The sequence below is a fragment of the Taudactylus pleione genome, unplaced genomic scaffold, assembly GCF_031769625.1.
Source record: "Taudactylus pleione unplaced genomic scaffold, aTauple2 ptg000070l, whole genome shotgun sequence".
NCBI classification, from domain to species: domain Eukaryota; kingdom Metazoa; phylum Chordata; class Amphibia; order Anura; family Myobatrachidae; genus Taudactylus; species Taudactylus pleione.
The window spans coordinates 14,380,011-14,404,483 of record NW_028284472.1 but is presented as its reverse complement, the minus strand read 5'-3'; the positions used below and the strand labels follow the sequence as shown (position 1 = coordinate 14,404,483).

The 24,473-nt window shown below is 46.0% G+C and overlaps 1 protein-coding gene across 1 annotated transcript in view; it reads left to right on the top strand.

Annotated features, from left to right (window-relative positions):
- The window catches only part of LOC148533788 (adhesion G protein-coupled receptor F5-like), a 481,437-nt gene that overhangs the window by 420,073 nt on the left and 36,891 nt on the right, over nt 1-24,473 (top strand). The window contains exon 11 of the mRNA XM_088467202.1: nt 8,235-8,375. Within this exon, the coding sequence (XP_088323328.1) occupies nt 8,235-8,375 (141 nt within the window). The remainder of the gene's footprint in view (nt 1-8,234; nt 8,376-24,473) is intronic.

Genomic DNA, 24,473 nt, shown 5'->3' with positions numbered 1-24,473 from the left:
TCACTCCCAGTAGGGTATTGTCTAAAAATAGGCAACTTTATGAGAGAGCACACCCAAACAGCTTTATACCATCTACAGATTACCATCTTCCCCTAATGCAATATCAGGACCCCAGGCACACCCCAAATATGCAGTCAGCCATCCCCCTAAAGCAAACCAACAGAGCCCCCTACTGTTGAATATGTGTGTACTACTTGGCGATGGTATAAGCAGAGTAATAGTATACACCAGCAGTTCCTCAAAGTCACTAAACCAGGACTTAATTAGTAGTGTGGTTAATTAAGTAATAGTAAGTTTATACAGCCGTACTCACTGTTGCATGCTCTCTGGATGGAGCAGAGCTTGAGCGGAGCATACAGAGCACAAGCTGGTGATGTATGTGGGTACTACTGATGTATATACAAGCGGTGATAGCAGGTATACTGTAGATATGGGGTGGAAACAGGCTGCCGGTGCTTCGAATCTCAGTGGTTAAAGTTCCGGGGGCCGGCATCCCGACAGGGTTAGTAGACTGACACCTGTCAGTAGGTATCCTAACCCTCCTCCTCTCCCTAACCCTCCCTCCCCGGTGCCTGAACCTAATCTCCCCCCCCCCCTATTGTCTAAACATGACCTCCCCAAACCCTAAACCTAACCCACACCCCCTTAGTGCCTAACCCTCCCCGTAGTGCCTAACCCTAACCCCGCTACTTACCTTCGGGATGCCAGTGGTCGGGATGCCAGCACTGAGACTCTGACAGGTATCGGAATTCCGGCACCGGTATTCTAATTTCCTGCATCCCATGTGCCAGGATTGTGACTGCAGGGTCTCAGTGGAGCTCAGTTGAACATGTTGTGTCCCACATTGGCACTCTAGCACAGTGACAAATGGCAGCCATCTTGGTAAGGTGTTGAAGCCTCCCTAAAGTACCATCATGGAAAGTGCATGGTAAAGCACATTATATCTCAACACCTACAGCCAAGCCAACAAATTCTGTCAACCCCCGAAAAAAGAAAAAAATTCCCGGGTAGCAGGAACATAGACAACAAAAACATATAAAAATGCCCCATCACCCATATGTGCAAAACATCAAATCCACCTACAGTATGGCAAATAGGAATGGGTATGAAATAGGCCGGCGGTTCGATTCCCGTCAGCGGCAGCCCGACATGAGCAGAGTACGGAGCAGCGGAAGCCCGACAGCGCTGGAAATCCCGATCGTGGATAGGTGAGTATCTACTAACCTAACCTAACCCCCCTAACCCTAACCCTCCTTAGGGGAGCCTAACCCTAACTTCCTCCCCCAAGAGCCTAACCCTAATCCCCCCTCTAAGTGCCTAACCCTAACCACCCCCTTCCCCGCTGCCTAAATCTAAGTCCCCCGGGGGGGTGCCTAACCCAAAGTCCTCCCCGGGGGTGCCTAACCCTAACCCTCCCTCCCCCTAGCCTAACCCTAACCCTCCCGGGGGGGTGCCTAACTCTAAGTCCCCCCCGGGAGCCCTAAACCTAACCCTCCCCCCCCCGCGGCTGTCCGCTCGCGGTGCCCGGCATCACTACGATCGGGATGCCGGGCGCCGGTCTCCCGGCGTCAGGGAAATGCGGGCGTCTACATATAGACGCCCGGCATTTCATCCTTGCCGGGATATGACAGTCGGGAAGCCGGCTGCCGGTATTTAGGCAGTCGGCTTCCCGATAGCATACCCAAAATAAGGCAACAAATTAGTAAACAAACAGCAAAAACCCATAGGAAGGAGACAGGGACCAGACTCAAGGTAAAGATTAAAAAACCTATGGCGGTGCCAATAGCTAATCAGGTCCAGCTCATAGAAAAAAAAAATCCCTTGAGGTACAGCACGGTAGTGCAATGAGCAGTTAAAACCCCTGCTCATCTCATCAAAAGGAGTCAGTGAGTTATCGGGCTGAATTTATCTCTTATACTGTAGCTACTCAAACGCTAATGGCTGAGAGACGAAATATCCCACACAGAGAGAACGACAGAGGCAGAAGGCATGGCAGCACCGATACAAAAACAATGCATACCAAATTCAGCAGGAGACAAGCCTAAATTAGTGTTCATTCTAGGTCCAGCACCGGGCAGGGTGCTGAACCTAGAAAGGGGTACTTCTGCGTGTGCCTGAAAAGGGGGTTGACCACAAGACAAGGGGCGTGTCTTTAAGACGCGCCCCCTTTTCCTCACTCTTGAGAGCATGCCCAGCACTTACGGACATGCCCCCAAGCGCTCCTGACACAGTGTAGATGCCGGTCACATGCATCTGGCATCCATTCACTGGCAGTGAACACTACACCGCTTTTTTACAAGCTCGCGGGACACTGCAGCCTGTGGAGAAGGCACCCGAAGGCTGTTTTAGCAGGGCCCCACCAAGAGGGGCAGGGCGCATTCTGCCCTTTAGAAATTGGGCAGGGCACGACGCACGGGAACACTACAAAATTGAAGATGCTGCTCTGGAAGACAGACCCACATTGATTCTTTTTAACTGGCTCACCAATCACATGGAGAAGTCAAGCACTGCTAAGATGGGAATGAACAGCAAAATATGCATGAACCAAGTACATCGGGCAGGTCTGACTGCCCTCGCAGGCTGAAAGGGAGAGTAATTTACCCCTACCCAAGAGGCCTGTCTTGGAGCTTCTGATTTCATAGAGAACAAGCTCTCTACTTACCCCACATCCCGTAGTGTCCGTCTGCTGACTTGGCCGCTTACACACCTTAAACAACCATGGAGAGCCATCACAAATACCAATTAAAAGAGCTATGTCCCAAAAGCAGAACAATTGCGATCAAGAGAGTGCTAAGCAAACAGAATAGCAACCCTATGTCAGTAGGCCTCTGCCTGTCTTCAGAGAACGTCATGACCCTAGCTCAGCCAGCCAGAGCTTTCCACACCAGAAAACTCATGGGGAGATCAGGGAGCCATAACAGTAGCTCAAAGAGGAAATGTCAACGAGGTATCACCATATAACAGCCAGGTACTAGGAACCGGTTCCGCATTTTCCACACCAGCATAAACCTGCGTGTGGAGAAGATAGACTGGGTCGTGATAGCGTGCTGTGTTCTCCATAACTTTTTATGCCACAAAACCACCCTTCAAAAGGGCATCAGGCACAGCTATGCCAGGAGACCCAGACCTTCCGGAGGTGGTTGGCCAGATTTGTACCACCTCTGGACATAGAGCCCCCAAATTAAATCATCAATTGATGCCTGCTACCACCTCTATGACCACCAGTATGTAAAACGTGGCACAAAAACAATCCAATTCCTCCAAGGCAGACAGGTCCACGCAGCAGATTGATGGCCTGAACAACCTCCAGTTTGTCACACCAAAAAAACTATGCTTGCATCATACAAGCAATCACCCCAAAGTTCCACAAAATAGCTCAAGTAAAAGATTCCTGTTCAATCCATTCCTAACTCACTCCAAAGGCCAGGGTGTAATGCACCAAGAACCATCTCTGTAGGAGCCAAAGCTGTGGTATCTATAAAAAGTTGCAGTTGGTCATTGCTATGAGAGGGAACCGGCCAAACCAAGTTCCGATTGAACTGCGAGAAAAAAAAATACCAAAGGTAGAAATCAGTTTGGCAGACACAAGCAGGAAAGGTTGCAGCCTTGAGATGCCCACCGTTGCACTCCGAGTTCTTGAAAAGGACTCTTCCCATGGGGAACACCCTGCAGGTAAACTTAAAAAGACCGGGACTGCAGCACAGTCCAAAATTCAAATAGGGGAGTCATCCTAACTGCCCCCACAAACACTGCCAAACATCACCGGCCGAGACTCACTGGCAGTTGGTGTGGCTCCTCTATTTGACTTTCAGACTGTGCTTCAGCCCCTGAAGCCGCCACTGAAAAAGACCCAATAGAGATAGAGCCTGTCACAAACACAACTTATCTGCAGCCAAAGCCAAAACTATGGCTGCCTGATGATGTGTCGACATTAGGGATGTGCGCCGAACCATTTTTGCTGGATTTGGATTTGGCTCTGATTCGTCGTCCGGCTTTGGATTTGGATTTGCCAAACCTGCCGTGACTGGTTTTGGATTTGGCTTTTTTACAATGATGGGTGACAGCACGCCCCATTTGGTGGGCGTGCTGGAGGCATGGCTGCCCAGACGGAGGCGTTCCCATGGGAACGCCTGCCATCTGGGGCCGGCTCCACTGACATTACAAGTGATGTCAGCGGGAGTACTTTTGGCTCTGATAGAGCCGAAAGCACTCCAGGGCTTGCGGCAATGAGACCCTACCACAAGGGTCTCGTCGCAAGCCCGATGATCGCAATGGTCTTGACCATCGCGACCATCTTTTTGGCCGCTCGCTATAGCTGTGGGTGGTCAGCCACAGCTATGCGAGCGGCCAGGATGCCGCTCTAAAATTAGGAAGGACGGCCCTGATTCAGAGCAAGCGCTCTGTCAGAGCGTCCGGCTCTGAATCAGGGCCACTATGCGGTGTGAAAAGATGTTGGTACTTTATATTCGTCCACTTTATCTCTCTCCAAGGCTTAGTAAATAGATACACAAAAAACAAATGTACTGGGCGCTTCTGTATTAGGTAGTGTCAAAAAAATGGAACAATAAAGCAGCTCACCAAATAAGGGGAAGGCTGCTCCTGGAAAGAACAGGATTCCCCATGATCAAGCTTACTAATACCTCTTTTACACCAGAGCTAAAAGCCTGGTTATTGCAGGGTTAACCCGGGTAGCTACTTGGTGTAAAAGGGGAGATGGTTGGATTGCCCGGTGGAGTGACCCGGTAATCCAACCCTGGTAACTAGCAGGGTTTAACACGGGAATAACCCGTGAAACCCTGCAGTGTAAACGCCGCGATCCGGGTCACAGTGACCTGGATCGTGCCGCATGCCTGCCGACTGGCCGGCCTCAGTGGCGCTTGGAGATGACGTCATCTGCAAGCGTCCACTTCAGTGCCAGAAAAAACGGGTTTATGCAGTGTGAACGGTGCCGGCTTGGGAAAATCCTGGGGGCGGCGCCGGCTAAATTCTGGGTCTAATCCAGATTGGAACCTGTCCAACTCATTATTAAATGAATACATTCTGTTGAGATACGATTCAGCGCTCCCAGTCCTTTGTATATTTAGTACATAGATCCCTATGTCTCTTTGGTTACTGGACTCACTTTGTGTAGAAAAACGGATAGAATTTGGTTCTAACCATCGCCCCTGAGCATGGCGTTTTCACATCTCACAGGGTAAAATATCTATCAATACAGTATGACACTATTTTGTTTTAGTTTTCTTTATTGATATGTGATTGATAAACTCCGGAGACATCATAAGAAATTCATACAAATAAGGGCCGTATTCAATTAGAGGCGAAAAGCAGCGATTGGCAAAAAAGTTTAGCCGATGCGCGTTTTTCGCCTGTTTACAAAGTATCGCCCTATTCAATTCCATGCCGTTTTCGCCTAGGTGAAAACTCCATAGGAGAAAGCAGGCGAAAAAAGTATCTCCACCAAAAGGCAGGCGAAATGAAGTGCAAAAAACATATTTTGGGGTAAAAATGTTGGGACTTGATTCAGAACCCTTTGGACGGAATCGGTATTATATCCCGCCGGACGTCAGCCCGGCGGATGTAATACCATCGCCGGAAGCTAGAAAGGACCAGATCCCGACAGGGTAAGTATCTATCCCTAACCTCCCCCTCCCTTAACCCTAACACTCCCTTAGGGATGCCTGACCCTAAACTCCCCCCCAAGTGCCTAACCCTAACCTCCCCCCCAGGGGTGCCTAAACCTAACCCCCCTCCCCGCACCCTAAACCTAACCCTCCCGGGGTGGTGCCTAAACCTAACCTCCCCCCGGGGGTGCCTAACCCTAACCCCCCCTTCCCCTAGCCTAACCCTCCCGGGGGGGTGCCTAACCCTAAGTTTCCCCCAGGAGCCCCTAACACTTCCCCTCTGTGGCTGTCCACTGCCGCTGCCCGGCTTACCTTCGTTCGGTATGCCGTGCGTCAGTCTCGCAGCGTAGGGCTAATGATAGGTGTCGGGATTTTGACGCCTATCATTAGTGAAGGCGTCACCGGGAAGTCGGCGGTCGGCATTTCGACCATCAGCTTCCTGATTGCATACCCTTTGCACACAACCCCAATGACTAATAAGGCCAAAAAAAAAAAAACTTAAATCACCCAAAAAACAACATGTCATTTTTGGGGCGAAAAGAAAAAAAAAGTGTTGGAAAATGGGTAAAAAGTAGGGGACCTGGTATTTTGGGGGGCTATATTGTTGAGACAGGTGTTTTTAGGATTGCAGGAGGCTGCAGCAGGTGTATTTTCAAGATTTTTTAAATATACACTTTATAGATATCAAAATATACTAGTACCCATTTACATGTACCCCAAATTTAACTATTGTACTTATTTTTCAGAAAAAAACATTGCTTTATGTAATTTTTCAACACTTTTGCTATTATGCATACTTTTATTAAGGCTATTAATACTCTTCTATATGCATTCCCAGGCTCAGTTAGGCGTTTTATGGAGTACAGACTGATTTCCCCCCAAAAAATCTGGCCTTTTTCCTAGTTTCGCTTTTTACTACATTCGCCTATCCACGTTTTTGCCCGTGTTTGGGCGAAAAGCGGGGACGCGCATGGAGAAAAAATATCGCGTCAAAACAGGCGATTGAGGCGAAAACGTCCTGCATATATCGGAGATCTCGGCTTTTCGCCTCTAATTGAAGTCGGCCCATAAGTATTTTTCATGATAATTCAATGTTTATCTACTTCTTGTAAGACTGTCACTAATTTTTGATAATTAATTTGGTAAATATTATGTGTAAATTAGTGTGATCTGTCATTGCGCATAATCCATCCTTTATATATTTATGTATATCGGTATTGTTTTCTACAGCCTTTGAGAAACAGCAAGTGCTGTATTAGTTATTTTGATTGTTGCTTTTCTATTTATTCATTGTTCATTTGCGTGTTTTGGCCCTACCTTGTTCATTCTCTGGACCACTTTTGGATGTCCCCAGTATATGCACTGACTGTACGGGTACCGGGTGTCACTCTTAAACAGTTTTGTTCTCTTAAGAGGTTTAGTGGCTCACTGCATGTTGCAATGTCCAATAAATTACTTTTCAATTCTTAAATATGGTTTGAGCGAAATAACTAAAACATTTGCATATACATCTGTTTGGAGGTCAGCATGGGATGCATTTTACACACATCCCTAGTGTAATTTGTCAGGCCACCCCTGTTCCAGCACCCGAGACACAAGGGGGTCAATCCAATTAGGTGCAAATTGCAAGTTGCTAGTTTTGCTTCGAATTCACATAGCGAATTCATTTTGCAATCCAATTAGCAACTCGCACTGAATTAGTCAGACTGAATTTGCAACTTTCCACTCACACCTCCCTGAGGGTGAGAGATGGAAAGGAAAATCTTTACTTTAAGGTTGCAATATCGGGGCACTGTGTTTCCAATTAGCTTAATTAGTCCAATAATTACATGTAATTTTGGGGGGGTTTAAAAAAAATTGTCCTCAAATTACCCCAAAAGCAACTTTTTTGTTAGTTTAGACACCCCAAATGTAATTACAATAATTTTTTAGTTGAAAAATAATTGTTTTTATCATTGTTTTACAATTTTTCAAAGTGCCCTCAAAGTACCCCAAAGTCACCCCTTTTCCTACTTTTTTTTGCATTTTTTGAGATTAAATGAAAAAAGTTTTTTTTCTTTTATAATTTTCTTGCACTTAAAAAAAGAAACCTACGCAAATCACCCATTTGTCACCATTTAAAAATCTACAGTACCTTCCTAATGCCCACAAGCAGCTTCTGTACGGTCCTGCTAACGAAATTATCCATTTTGGGGGTCTAGGATGGTCTGCCCACATTTTCATGCATTTCTTGCAAATCTCATTTGGCAGTCAATTCGCACCCCACCGCTGCAAGTAGTGCGAATAGGGATTTTTAATTGGATTGGAGTTTCAAGAAACCTACTCGCCATTCGCACCTAATTGGATTGAGCCCAAGCAGTGAAAAGTGTGAAATGCGTCTCAGATGACATAGCTATGGTAGGCTAAAAAAAGGTACAAAATGCATCCAGCTATAGAGGAGCCCCTAAAAGTGCACCCAGCCGTGACTTACAGAAAGTGGGGGCAGTTATTTTGTGAGCTATGCCAAAATTCATGACAATACTGTACTGCCATAAATTCACCTTTTCAGCAGAAATATAGTATAATCAGAGAGCACAAAAATAATTTTCTTACTGCGTATATCTTTTATTACAGTCACAAATTCTACAAAGCATGGAGAACAGACTTGTTATATGTATGACATGTTTATCAGTGGTGAAACAACTGTACAATGTGTCGTCTACAACAAGTTGAAAGACAGAGCCATTAGTGAGGATATGATCTTCAGTCCTATCGGTAAGAAAATGTCTTATTTCCTTTTATAAAATAATCTAAACATAAAGAACATCACAATAATTTGCATTCTGTTGATCAACAATCCATACGATACTCATATAGAAAATGATGAATAGGCTAACGCAGAGCACTCAGGCGCATTGACATCACATAGGCGAGAGGTGGATGGAGCGTGCCATTTCTATATAACAAACACACAGCTTAGTTATGAGACAGAAGCATGAAATGCCACTCGTCATTTCTAGGTATTAAGGGGCCTATTCATCAACACTAAAATAAAGTTTTTAAGGACATTTTCCTTAATCACCGTTATTTTAGTATTCATGAAGACACTTAACACAGGAGATATCACTGATATCTCCTGGTTAAGTCCGCCTGCATTGATTTCCTCACTAAACCATACATTAGTACATTAGTATGGGGATATGGAAATTAGGCTACTTATCAAATTCCGAAAATTATGTATTTTCGGAATATCATGGTGTTACTATCCGCCAGTATAGCGGGTTATACTTACCCGCTGTCAGCTGGGCAGGTCCTCCTCTGCTCCCTCCGGTGCTCTGGTCCCTTCATAGCCTCCGTCTGCTGTGCTGATACTGTGTTCTCCCAGCAGAACACAGTAAAGTTTAGAAGAAAAAAAAAAGTAACGCCGCTGTAGGCAGTGTTGCGCTTGCGCTGCTTTTTACGGATTTAACGGCGCATGCGCGGCACTGATTACAGCTGCGGTAAGTTAGAGCAGGCAGGGAAAAGTATCTATTTCCCAAAAAGCTGTCATTGCAAAAATGACAGATTTTCAGAATAGATACTGATGGAGAGGAGGAATGATGAATTCCTCCGGTAATTAGGTAAGAACTCCATGCGAGTTACCTCCAGAGAATTTTTAGTTATGATGAATAGACCCCTTAATGTTTTACTACTATGAAATGGGGGGACCCCCTCCCCCTGCTGCCTCAGCGCATGTAATGTCATGACGACACAGGAGAGGACGCAGGAAGCTCAACGCCTTACTTACCAGAAGGGTATCCAGACAGAAGATAGACAGTAGCTACAGTAGACAGTGGAAGGTAGACAAAAGGGACAGGTCAAAAGATCAACATGTAAATGTTTGACCGGGTCAAAAGGTCATCCGTTAAATGGTCAACATGGTCAAAAACGTTGACATGAAAGGGTCGACACTGAAAAGATCGAAATATGGCTTTCCTGGTTTTTCATGATTTTTAAGGTTAGAATTATAGTTACAGCAGGGTTAGGATTAGGCACTAGTATGAAGGTTAGAGTTAGGCCCTAGTGAGAGGGTTGGGGTTAGGCACCAGGGGAGGGTTAGGATTAGGGTTAGGGATAGGCCCTAGTGAGAGGGTTAGGGTTAGGCACCAGGGAAGGGTTAGGATTAGGGTTAGGCACTAGTGAGAGGGTTAGGGTTAGACACCAGGGGAGGGTTAGGATTAGGATTAGGGTTAGGCCCTAGTGAGAGGGTTAGGGTTAGGCACCAGGGGAGGGTTAGGATTAGGCCCTAGTGAGAGGGTTAGGGTTAGGCACCAGGGGCTGGTTAGGGTTAGGAATTAGTGAGAGGGTTAGGGTTAGGCACCAGGGGAGGGTTAGAATTAGGGTTAGGCATTAGTGAGAGGGTTAGGGTTAGGCACCAGGGGAGGGTTAGGATTAGGGTTAGGCATTAGTGAGAGGGTTAGGGTTAAGCACCAGTGGAGGGTTAGGATAAGGGTTAGGCCCTAGTGAGAGGGTTAGGGTTAGGCACCAGGGGAGGGTTGGGATTAGGGTTAGGCAATAGTGAGAGGGTGAGGGTTAGGCACCAGGGGAGGGTTAGGATTAGGGTTAAAATGAAAATACAAGTGTCAATCTTTTCTGTCGATCATTTGCATGTTGACATTTTCACACTGTCGGCCTTTTGAACCTGTCAACCATTTACCTGTCGACCTACAGACTCTGTTGACCTTTTGTCCCTGTTGACCACTCCCTTTCTACCTTCTGGTGTCTATCAATCCACACCCTAGCAGGAGCTACAGAGGCAGAAAACCCACCATCCCCCTCATTCCTCTGCCCTAGGTTGTGCAACAGGTTGCCCTGCACTCAGGAACATGTTTATTAAGCTTAGCAGCATACCCGTGCATTCATACATTACCATGAACCACAAAGCCCACGCCATTATAGGCCATGATGTATCACAGAGGGAATTTGAACTTGCAATGGTCTGAGCAATCCATTCTACTGAGCCTCCTATGGCTATACAAAGCTGCTCTCTCAAATTGTACAGGAAATAATGAGTGTTCCGCAACAGCCCCACTATTTATCATTGATATCCCCAGCCAATACAAACCAACACGGGTCTCAAGGAGCTAACCAACGCCCTGTAAAATAGTCTGCATCTCCGGTAGAATAATTTGAAAATAAAATATTTCTTTCCACTGTGCCCCCAGCATTGGTATTTATTTGTAATACTGATCCACAACGCATGTAGTGTGTCTGTCCAGATACCGAATGAAGTTCCCAAAGTATAAAACAGAGAATAGAGCCACCGCCTAAAAATTAGTTAACACCATGAAACTCATTTTGCGTGCTGTGTTTGCAGGGTCGCTAATAATACTGTTATTACGGTGGCTCCCTATTTGTGTAAATACAAATATTTTATTCAAGGTGGTGGGTTTTACTCGCAGGGCTATTTCACACATGCCGGTTTTCAACGGCCGATAAAATACCAGGCAGAAGCCGACCATTTTATTTCCGCCAATAGTGCCTTTCACATACAGTACAACGGCTTTGAGCCGTTTTTAATGTTGTTTTTTTTCTTAATGTATTTGGCATACGCAGCAGCAGCACCAGCGCAGAAAAATCCGGCATGTGTGAAGGAAACATTGTAACATATACTCCACTGCCTTACAGGGACGCCCCAGGGACGGCATGGCAGCCAGCCTTGTCAGTGGATATTCCCGGCTGTAAGACGGCGACCGTACCATGTCCGTACCGTCTGAAAGGACCCATCCATTCCCAGACTTAATTATATTTTACACACGGCGAAAAACACACCCTGTTTATTGACGGCCGGTGAAAACCAGCGTGTGTGAAATAGCCATAATGCAGAGGGAGCCTGTTGTACCCTTTAGTTTCAAAGACATTATCCAAATGAAAGAGAGGAGTAGACAGAACCATAATCAGGACAATTGTCTACAGCGTGAATATTTGGATTGCTCTGTTCGGGATGTAGTGAATAGACCGGTGGACGCAATGCCGCTGGTCTAAATACCGACAGGACCTTCCTGACGCGGGTCTTAAGCTAGTCGTCAAAATGCCTATGCCTATCTTAATCCCGACGCCGGAACACCGACCCCCCGCCATCGCGATCGTCCGCAGATGGGTAAGTATAACACTTAGCCCAGGGATGGGGGGGGTTAGGTTTAAGGACCCTCAGGGGGAATTAGGGTTAGGCACCCCCTGGTGAAGGTTAGGGTTAGGTTAGGGGAAGTGGTGGTTAGGCACCGGGGGGAGAATAGGGTTATTTTTAGGGTTTGGGGAGGGGGGTGTTAGGTTTAGGCAACCCTGGGGGGAGGTTAAGGTTAGGCACCCCTAAGGGAGGGTTAGGGGGGGAGAGGGAAGGGTTAGGATACTTACCCACGCCCGTCAGGATCTTCGTCTGTCGGGATTTGAGCCGCTGGTATTTCAATCCCATTCCCTCTGTTTAAGTCACAATAATTAGCTGTGCTGTCAATTAGGTTCCCTATAGAGTTTCACTTCTATATTAAATAAAGGAGAAAAATTTCCTAATTCACTTGTAAGTTCTCATCTGTATCGAGGGTATGCGTTTGGCATCCCGACGGTCTGGATGCCGACACTCCTATTACCGGCACCAAAATCCTGGCGCTGGTCAAAAGCTCGGCACTGGCATCCTGACCACAGGGGTACCAAAGGTAGGTATCGGGAGGTTAGGTGGGTTAGTTTTACTGTTAGGGGTTAGGGTTAGGCACTAGAGGGAGGATTATGGTTAGGCATTAAGGGGGGAGGGTTAGGGTTAGGCACCGAGGAGGGGGAGGTTAGGTTCAGGCACTAGGGAAGGGGTTGTTACAAGTCCAGTCCAGGACTTCTACATGGCTCAAGATTCTCCTGCTCCTGATCCTGTTCCCACTGGACCTTCCCCCAGGAGATCCGGACGTCTGAGACCTGGGCTGGGTTCCTCCCATGTCACCTGATGAGTCCTTCCTCTATTTAAACTCACTGAACTTTTGCTGCCTCGCCGGCTATAGCGTTTACTTCAGCGCTCGGCTCTGCTGCATGGTTAGCATTACTTACTTGCTACAAGTCCTCCGTGTCTCCTCCGACTGCTCGACCGCTCCAGGACACACTTCCTCTCGGCCATCCTTGTGCTGCCTCCAGCTCTCCTAGCTGCAGCACCAGCTGCTGTCTGCTGTCGGCTGACACTGAGGGAGTACTCAGCTTCCTGACCGACTCCCCCGGCAACTCCTGCAGCGCTGCCATTCCAGCCTCCGTCTGAACCCGGTTCTATCATCGGCACTCAGCCGCCGCAGTACCAGCAGCGCCTCCAGGACATCGGCTATCATCACAGCTCCTGCATCCTCGTGCTGTCATCGGCTCCTCAAGCTGCAGCACCCGTCGCTCTCCAGTACCATCAGCCATACCATCAGTCCAGTGGCAGTCATCATCGGCTTATTAGCAGCATCACTGGCCCATTGGCCGCAACATCGACCGACTGGTCACAGCATCGGCTCACCCGCCGCAACTTAGGCCCGTTGGCCTTCATCATTGGCTTATTAGCCGCATCATTGGGCTATCGGCCGCAACATCGACCCACTGGTCACAACATCGGCTCACCAGCGGCAACTTAGGCCTGTTGGCCTTCATCATTGGCTTATTAGCCGCATCATCGGCCCATCGGCCGCAACATCGACCCACTGGTCACATCGGCTCACCAGCCGCAACTTAGGCCCGTTGGCCTTCATCATCGGCCCATCGGCCGCAACATCGACCCACTGGTCACAACATCGGCTCACCAGCCGCAACTTAGGCCCGTTGGCCTTCATCATCGGCCCATTGGCCGCAACATCGACCCACTGGTCAAAACATCGGCTCACCAGCCGCAACATCGGCCCATTGGCCACTTTCATCGGCTCATTAGCCACACCATCAGCCCAGTGGCCGCACCATCGGCATTAGCCGCATTATCGGTTCTTAAAGAGCGCAACAACCAGATTCTCATCTCTCCCCGCATCATTTGTTCCACCACCGGCCTTCTTAGGAACGCAAGTTCTGACTTCTACTTCCTGTCTATCTGGACTCTAACGGCTACCTTAAAGGTATAGCTAGAGACCGTAACAGGGGGTTAGGGCTAGGCATCAAAGAGGGAGGGTTAGGGGTAGGGTAGAGAGATGGGGAGGGTTAGCATACCGACCAACAAGTGTCGGTATGCTAGCCCTTTCAGGATGCCTGCATTGGGATTATAACAGCCGGGATCCCGAGTTCCGGCATCTCATACCAATTCCCTTACCAACAGCCAATCCTACTTGAATTAATCTTATATTTACATCTCCATTACGAATTATGTTTAGCTGACAGGCTGTTACCCTGCAGCCCACATATACAATGTTGAGCACAATCCAGTTGAAATAGAATAGTAACACTTTAATGGCATAGCTAACATATTGTCACTGTTCTCTATACGGAATCGGTATGAGATGCCGGTGCACCGGATCCCGGCTGTTAGAATCCCAACAAGGTTTAGCTGTTGTAAGTAATGAAATACCCACTCATTAATACTGCAGAATTAACAGTATCAATGTCTTATCACATATAACTTAAAATTCTAATAATCAAATAGCTAAATATACATTTTTTATAGGTACTGCACGGTCAGGGACTGTACAATCGAAATTCTACCACAATCAATGTGATTGATAAACAACAGAGATTTACAGACGACACAAAAACACACATCTGTATACATAACATGATATATATATATATATATATATATATATATATGCAGCAAAAGGTACTTTGAAGTACAGGATGATTGACCAGGTTCCATTATCTGTCCGTGGCGGTAATAGATCACTTAAGTTGCTTCAATTAGAAACTCACTGGATCTTCCGCCTGGGTACCCTTGTCCCCAAGGGACTCAGGGCCTGATTCAGACCCGCTCGCGAGCGTAGGACACTCGCAAGCCGGTCGATGGTGCCCTAATGCGCATGCGCACGACGGAGGGAGCTCCGTCGTGCGCATGCTCAAGACCCAAATAACGACGGCCAAGCGGAAGATGGCTCCCGCAGTGGGAGCAGCAGCAGCCGCTGAGAGTCTGACAGACTCTCAGCGGCTGCTGATTACAGCAAACACACAGCTGCCACCTCCAGCGGCTGTGTGTTTGTGCTGTGTAGCGCTGACCGAACTCCTTCCGGTCAGCGCTACACTTCACTCGAGTATAAGCCGAGGGGGTACTTTTACAGCACAAAAAATGTGCTGAAAAACTCGGCTTATACTCGAGTATATACGGTATATGACCCAGAGTGTGTGCTACCATTATGTAGCAATAATTATTTTGGGGAGAGCGTTTGGGAGTGGGGCCCCCGGGGGGGTTCTGACTGGGCCTTTCTCATGGCATCACCATTTAATTAACATAGAATACTTTTATCACTCCTCTATTTGTTTGTATATTATTTATGTCATTTTAATTCTTTCTCATTTCATTAACACTTATTGATTTATCCTTACACATCTTTTCTTTACACTTCACTATCACCTTTTTCGTGTGATGCCCTGGGGATGGCCCTTGGCAGGAATATTTTTGGGGTGCCTTGCTTCTCGGACGTGAACCCCTTAATGTTAGGGACGCCAGTATAGAGGAGCCTTGACGATTGGCCTGGCGCTTATTCATATATTTGCAAATGTATGTAACTAATACCTCTAAATCTCTATTATTATGTAGGATTTAAGTATTGTTTTTGCTGCAGTGTGCTGGGGGGCAAATCTCTTTTTTTCTGTGTTCTATGGCCGGCTCCAGCCTGGCTTTTCTTGGATGCCACAGCTATACAAACACAGTCAGTCTTGGTGGCCTTCCCAGTATGCAGGGCCGGATTAAGGGGGGTGACGGGGGCCGTCGTCCCATGGGCCCCCCCACACAGAGGGGCCTCCACCCACCACTAGAGCACGCGTCGCTGATGGAGAAATTTCCCGAGTGCTATCGTGGCTGAAGTAGGGGCGGAGCCAAAATGGCAATACTGTATATATGTGTGTTAGTGTGTATGTTATAATATATACATTTGCTACATATATTATATATATATAATATATATGTGTGGGTGTGTGTTTAACAGACACGTGTGTGTGTGTGTGTGTGTATATATATATATATATATATATATATATATATAGCACACACAGCGCAGACCGGGTCCCGAGTCCCCTCATCAGCATCACGTGACATATCATGTCCGTGACGTTTATCTCTGATGTCGAGTTTCAGGAGGCGCTCTGCGCTCTATGCAGCAGCGCTGGCTGTGCTGCTGTATTCACAACAAAAAGCCAGAAGGTAAGTAATCAGGAGGGGTAGGGGTAGGCTTTGTGTGGAGGGGGAGGGGGGGTAGGCTCCGTGTGGCTTGGTGGGGTCCCCCACAACTTAGTTGCCCCAGGGCTCCCACAAGCCTTAATCTGGCCCTGCCAGTATGCTCCAGGTATAGGCCCTGGCTACCTCAGCCTGCAGCCCAGCTGCTTCAATGTCACTCAGTCTGAGAGGTTTATGGTTCCCCCTTGCCTCCTGCAAGGTCTAGACACAGACCTCCTGGCCCCCAATGGCTTGCTTAGCTCCACTGGGTTCTCTGCTGCCACAGTCCCACATAGACTGTCTCCACAAGCGCAGCCTGACTGGTTTGCCTCCTCACCAGCCCACACCTGAGCTCTCTCCACAAGCCACCCACAGGTGTATCACAACTCAGTATTAATACCCTGTGTGGGAGGATCTCTCCAACCCCACACAGAATCTGCTGTTCACCAACGTCATCTCTGGTGATACTGCCAGAGAGAGAGTGGTGCAGCACTCCAGACATCTTGGTAATAGAAAACTCTTAGACAGCATATATGAAAAGGCAATGTTTCAGTGCCATTTATTGTGGCACTTTCGTCAGGCTAAAGACAAACACATACATCTTACCTTAAATACATCACCGTGAAGTGAACGCCGGGAGCGGGACCACGCACCCGTTCAATCGGCGCACAAAAGATGACGTCATCAGCAGATGCGTCATCATCACCCCCCCTCCCCCTCCACACCTACAAAATGGGGCGAGCAGTCGATCAACATCGACAGCCGCCTCTTTTGTAGTGAGTCCCGGAGCGAGCTCCGGGGCTCGCACACGCGCAGTCCACACGCCGCGCGTGTGCACTGGGCCACCATCGACCCGCTTGCGAGCGGGTCTGAATCAGGCCCAAAGTCTGTTTACAAGGAAATGATTCAAAGCTGTTTGAAATCCTCTGTGGTGAAACTTTTCAAAGTGATGGGTTAAAAAGTGTTATTCCATACAAAGAGACATTTAATATGCAGATTAAAAATGTCAGTGTATGGTGCAAGGTCCACTAGGAGAGGACTATGTCAGCATAGAAAAATTTGACTCTCTGTGTGAAGTTTGGCGTGAAACACTTATGCGCTATTGTGACCAGATAAGTGACTTTTGAGCAAATTGAAAAGACATTACAAAGTGAATTGTCTTCTTTGATTATGGCATTTGTGCAGAATGAAATAAAAAACCGTGGCGTTCTTAAAGAGACAGACCTCAAATTGGCAGCGATGTCTGAACACCTTAAGGAGGTTGAAGCATTCAAATGTGTTACAAAGTATGAGAATGATGGGCTCCTAGCAAAGAATGACTTATTAGAGCAAGGTATTGCATGATTTGCAGCAAAAGTGTGTGGTACTTCAGCAGGAAGTGGAAGAATTGAAAGAATGTGTCCAGAGACATCAGAATGATGCAGAGCGCACACAAGTGAAAGTGGTGGATCTGACTCTGGTATTAAAAGGAAAAGACTCTTTAATTGTGTCCACACAAGTAAATCTTAAAGATTGTGAACTGGAGAAAAGTTCCCTGGCTGAAAAGTTTTGTGAAGTGAAAGAAGTATCTCCAGATGCTGCAGACTCGCGCTCAGTGGGAGACAGATCGTGGAAGGAAAAGAGATGGAGTTTGTCCGTCTTGAAGTCAGCTGTAAGGAGCAAGTACAAACGCTCCAATCCAATTTAGCTGCAGATAGAACAGTTTTAGAAGGTCTGACGGAAAGAAATGTATTCCTGGAGGAAAGTCTGCATAAAGCCACAGAGCAAACTGAATCTTTGGAGAGAGAGCTGTACTTTGCCCATGGCAGGGCTTGGAAGTTGCAAGAACAGAGTGAGAGTCTTGAGAAGTGTCTGCTAAGTACACAGGACCAGTTGCAAAGATTCCAAGTGGAGAAGAATACCAAAGAATTGGAGTTGCAATGTGAATTAAACATGGCAGAGGGGCCTATTCATTAAACGTAAAAATTCAATGGAGATAATTAGCTTTAGAACTCTCATGGAGTTCTAGCTAATTATAGGTGGAATTCATCATTCCACCTCTCCATAAGTATCTATTCCGAAAAGCTGTCATTTTTGCGATGACAGCTTTTCGGGAAATAGATACTTTTCCCTGCCTACACTACCTTATCGCGTCTGGAAACAGTGCTGCGCATGCGCTGTTACATCTGTAAAACCAGCGCATGCGCAGCACTGCCTACAGATGCGGTAAGTTTTGGCCCCCCCACCCACTAAATTGATAATTTTCGGAATTTGATGAATACCATAATTTCCACATCCCCATACTAATGTATGGGGAGTGTGGAAATTAACGCAGGGGGACTTAGCAAGGAGATATCTGTGATATCTCCTGTGTTAAGTCTGTTCATGAATACCAAAATAACGTTATTTAAGGAAAATGTCCTTAAAAACGTTATTTTAGTGTTGATGAATAGGCCCCAGAGTCTGAAATAATTGTACAAAAGTTGAGAATTGCTGAATTTGAAGTTGTGAAGAGCAATCTGCTACAATCTGAGAGCAAGTTGGAAAGCGCCATGGCAAAAATTGCCCAGCTGGAAGAGCAGCTGTCTACAGCTCAGAAAAAGTTCCACATGGTAGTGGGAAAATCAGAAGAGGCAAAGAAAGTGGATAACGTTCTGAAGTGAAATAAAGACCTCTGTGGAGAGTGAACTACAACCTGTGCTGGTGGAACATGTTGAAATTGTTCATCATATTTTCAAGGCTCAAAAAGCGGGAGCACAAGAAAATGCAAATGATATATGCCTTAATGAAGTGGTAGATAGCCTTCAAAGCCGTGAGATAAAGTCTGCGGATCAATTGAGTAAACACTCAAGTATCTTACATGGACATGAGAGTCTGGAATCTGAGGGTGGCAGTGCTGGTACATGGTCTGTTGACATAAAGTCAAGATCCAGAAGTTGTGATGCTGATGACTCGGGATGCTGTTGGCCCCTTGAATGAAGAGGAGCTATCAGTGAAGTATGCCAGTAGCCAATACAGGGCTTTAAGGCTGAAGGTTAAAGACTTGACAAGCAGAAGTTGGACAAAAGGTGTGCCTTTTAGAGGTTTAAGCAACAGAACCCTTTGTTCTAAAAAAAATAAACAAAGAAAAAGCTGTTCCTGGTCTGAATAAGAAGATTCTGAGGAAAATAACTTGCTTGATTTTGATGTAGGTGGCAAGAGTAAAGATGAAGTATGTTTCTTTGGAAAAAGTTACATCAAGTTCTTAATGCCTGATGTGGTACCCAAGGGTGAGCCTCAAGTACTGCATAAAGAAAACAAGTGCCACAATTAGTAACATAAAGTGAGGAAAAAAAGGAGAAAAATTAACTCTGGAACTTGGGGGATGAGACCCCCAGAGATCACAAGGGTTTGTATGACCGTGGATGTGGTGGATTTCCCTCATGAGGAGAGTGAAGAGGAACATTGTCATGAGACTGCCTCATCCCATGTCACTGAATACAGGGGTTTCAAGCTGGGGAGGGGGATATGTGGCAGTATCACCAGAGATGGCGTTGGTGAACAGCAGATTCTGTGTGGGGTTGGAGAGATCCTCCCACACAGGGTAGAAATACTGAGTTGTGACACACCTTGTGGAGAGAGCTCATGTGTGGGCTGATGAGAAGGCAAACCAGTCAGGCTGCTTGTGGAGACAGTCTATGTGGGACTGTGGCAGCCAGAGAGCTCAGTGATGCTAAGCAAGCCATTAAGGGCCAGTAGGCCTGTGTCTGAACCTTGCAGGAGGCAAGGGGGGGACCATAAACATCTCAGACTGAGTGACATTGAAGCAGCTGGGCTGCAGGCTGAGGTAGCCAGGGCCTATACCTGGAGCATACTGGGAAGGCCACCAAGACTGACTGTGTTTGTATAGCTGTGGCAGCCAAGCCAAGCCAGACTGGAGCCGGCCATAGGCTTGCAGAGAAGCAGGCAGACTTTATTGGCAGACTAGCTGCACCTTGATAGAGGAGGGTTCAAGAAGTGAGCTAGTGCCCTAACAGAGGGCTAGGTTGTTTGTTATTTTCTATTTCTGTTTCCTGATTACCATGTGGAAGTAAAGCACCATTTTCGTTTATTTTACTGGAATGCCATGTGTGGACTCTAATTCTGCACCTAATCACTGCACCACTGACCCCAATCTACTGAGCTAATTACCCCAAGTTATCACAATATTTATATATATATATATATATATATATATAATCAGAGAAGGCCGGCACTCAATTCAATCATGCGTCCATCATGCCTAGGTGCCTCCAGACAGGGTAAATGTAGATAGAAGTAAATTCAGTGGCACTCGCAGGGCTTGTCAATGATGGTACCGGTTGGTGTTAGGTGTTTACACACCACAATTACCATTGTTGACAAGCCCTGCGAGTGACACTGAATTTATCTATCTATCTATCTATCTATCTGTCTATATATATATATATATATATATAATATTGTGAAAAGGCAGGGAAACAGCATCAGGTAAGCGTAGGCCAGCATATACTTCACAGCATGGCAGTTTACAGTTGGTAATACATCCGTATGACTTCCTATCATGACCCCACACCATACTTGCCTACTTTTTTTCTCTTCCCGGGAGAAGCCCGGGTAAGAGAAGCAGGAGGGTGGCGATGGGGGGTGGGGCCTGATGGTTTGCATCATTAAGCCCCGCCCCCTCATGGTAAATTGCCACAAGTGGCTCAAATTTAAATAGGGGGGCAGGGCCAAATTCCGGGAGGGTAGGCATGTATGCCCCACACCCCCAGCCAATCACCCGGGGCGACTGCTTCACCATCGGAAGCATTGTGGATTTGCACTGACACAACTTTAAAGACAGATAACAGGTGCTGATAATTGTCCTTGCTTTGCGGCTTACAACTGTTCCCAGAAAAAACCTGGACTGGATCTCATTACCATGCTGTTTATTGCTCCATCTCTGCACCAACCTGCTGCTCCACATTAACCTCATGTGAAAGCATGCTGTCCCTGTCACACTCCTTCCCCCTTAGCTTCAACCACCCTGGTGAAGCTAAAACTTTTTCAGTAAAAGTGGTGAAGAATGACCTAAAGCAGTTTAAAAAAATAAATAAATAAAGTAGTCCTGTCAAATTTGGGGTACTTGAAAATGGGTGCTAGCATAATTTAAAGACTGTAAAGTGTTGTTATAAAAACGTGAAAAACGCACCTGCGCCATGCACCTGCAATCCTAATAACACCTGACCCATCCTTGCTGACCCCCAAGAAGTCTATTTCGCTAGTTTTTATGCTTGTCCCCCCACTTTTTACTTTTTTGCCCCCAAAATGAAATTACTTTATTGGGGTGTTCTTACATTTTTTTGCGTTGTTTGGCACAGTTGTCCTTTGGGGGGCTGTCCCATGAGTCGTTTCCCAACGTTTGTACCCCAAAATAAAGGTTTTGCACTTCTTTTCTCCTGCTATTCACAAGAGATTATTTCTCGCCTATTACATTGCACTGACTTTCCACAGACGCGAAATAGCGCTGGAATTGAATTTGGACATAAGTTCCGAACAGACGAAAAGACTCAATCGGCGATACCTTTTCGCGGATTGCAACTTTTCGCCTTTAATTGAATACAGTCCATAGCATTGTTCAAAATGTTTTTGTATGCTGAAGCATTAAGATTGCCCTTCACTAGAGATAAGGGGCCTAGCCCAAACCTTGACACATAGGTCCATACAATTATCCCTCCTCCACCAAACTTCACAGTTGGCACAATGCATTCAGGCAGGTAACGTTCTCCCGGCATCCGCCAGACCCAGACTCGCCCATCTGACTGCCAAACAGAGAAGCGTGATTCTTCACTCCACAGAACACGTTTCCACTGCTCAACAGTCCAGTGTCGGTGTACTTTATACCACTCCGTCCAACGCTTGGCATTGGACTTGGTGACTTCAATCTGTCTCAAAATCATGCTACATACATCTAAAAAACATATCCAAAATTCGACCATATCTCACACAAGACACTCTGTCAGTCACTCCATTGGTTGCCGGTTTTCTACCGTATTCAATACAAAATACTTTTACATACACATAAGGCCATTAACCAAACCACACCAACATACATCTGTTTACTCATCTCAAAATATCTCCTAACCCGACCTCTCCGCTCAGCACAAGATCTGCGTCTCTCATCCCCACGCATTACTTGCTCCCATTTACTGGTACAGGACTTTCTTTGGGCTGCACCAACTATATGGAATGCCTTACCATGCACAATAAGACTTACCTCTAGTCTCCAATCCTTCAAGCATTCCCTGAAAACTCACCTCTTCAGGCAAGCTTATCAGATTCCAGAACCGCCCACATAACCTTCATAGCTTCCATGTCTAATTACATCTCCTTTCACAGTCCACACATAACCTCACACATTGTCTTTCTTTCACATCCTCCTGACATTTGGCCGACATTCCTGTGTGACTGGATCATGCAGCCCACCAAGAAACTCTGCATTCTGGCTGGACCAAAATTGCAATATATAGCACCTATACTTGTGTATCAATGCCTATTTCCCTACAGATTGTAAGCTTGCCAGCAGGGCCTTCCTACCTATATATCTGTCTGTTATTACCCAGTTTTGTTCTATTAATGTTTCCAATTGTAAAGCACAACGGAAGATGCTGTGCTATATAAGAAACTGTTAATAAATAATTAAATAATAAATGTGAGGCTTGCATGCAGCTGCTCGGCCATGGAAACCCATTCCATTAAGCTCCCACCGCAAAGTTTTTGCGCTTACATTAATGCCAGTGGAAAGTGGAAGTGTGGAAATCTTCAGCTATGGAATCAGCAGAGTGTTGGCGACTTTTATGCACCATGCGCCTTAGCAGTCATTGACCCTGCTCTTTGATTTTACGTGGTCTTCCGCTTCGTGGCTGAGTTGCTGTTGATCCTAAACGCTTCCACTTTCTAATGATATCACTTACAGTGGACCATGGAATATCCAGCAGGGATGAAATTTCACGTACCGTCTTATTGCAAAGGTGGCATCCTATCACAGTCCCTCGCTTCCTATCACAGTACCACGCATCCTATCACAGTACCACGCATCCTATCACAGTACCACGCTTCCTATCACAGTACCACGCATCCTATCACAGTACCACGCTTCTATATCACAGTACCTCACTTCCTATCACAGTACCACGCATCCTATCACAGTACCACGCTTTCTATGACAGTATCACGCTTCCTATGACAGTACCACGCTTCCTATCACAGTACCTCACTTCCTATCACAGTACCACGCTTCCTATCACAGTACCACGCTTCCTATCACAGTACCTCCCTTCCTATCAGAGTACCATGCTTCCTATCACAGTACCACGCTTCCTATCACAGTACCACGCTTCCTATCACAGTACCACGCATCCTATCACAGTACCACGCTTGAAGTCACTGAGCCCTTTACAAATGTTTACAAATGGAGACTGCATGCCTAGGTTCTTGATTTTATACACCTGTGGCAATCTGTCTGAATAAAACACCTGAATTCAGTAAGTAACAGGTGTGGACAAATACTCTTGTCCATATAGTGATTTTGTGTGTGTGTGTGTGTGTGTATATATATATATATTTCTGTATACAAGATGGTGCCTGCTAAGTTAGGATTTCTCAATATGCTGCAGCGACAGTTCCTCATCTTGAGGATAATAGCATAATGTTAGGTTAGTAAGTAAGCACAGCGAGAACACTGACACGCATTTCGCCTTTGTGCTTTGTCAAGGTAAATATGTACATATTTCAGGAAAAAACATAAATAGGAGCATCCTGCCACTTACAGAAGCAAAGGGAGAATTTTTACAAGAGGGGATTCAAATGCTTGATTTCGGTACAAACCAAACGCAAACTTAACACAATAATGTCTCACACCCACTAGTGTTTATTGTGTAAATAAAAATGCTAGCAAATATGCGGGTTAACAAGCGTACCAAATGCATTTGGCAAATGTTTGCTACTAATGATTTGATGGATGTGAAGTATATCAGAATGTCAGACTAGCTCAACTTAGTACGTATGATAGGGATAGAGAGGCAGGGAGGAGGTGATTGCACAGGAATAATGGATTCGTGAAAATAATCAAATAAGAGAAAAGGCATATACAAGGGAGGTACACCCAGGAGTAATATATACCGTAGGTATCAAAAAGAGAAGAGAACAGAAAAAGACTCCATGTATAGGGCACACTCCTATCACTATTGTTATATAACTGTTTAAAACAAGCTTTTATTATTGTATATTAAAAAGAAAAAAAAAATGGCTTAAATAACACCTATCAGTGTCTGTAATAAATGTAAATACACAAATTTCTCCACTTGCAGGAGATCCACTGAAACATTTTTTAAAATGTTGATGTTTATAATTATCGATGCAGTTTCTACATACTGTATATCTGCAATATGAAATCTAATCCCAAAAGAGAAGAACAATCAAACAATAAAAGATTTAGTATTATACCCATGTATACAATGCTATTTCTTGGTCACAGATTTTCAAAGCTGTACGGAAATACCATCATCATTATATACATATTTCTC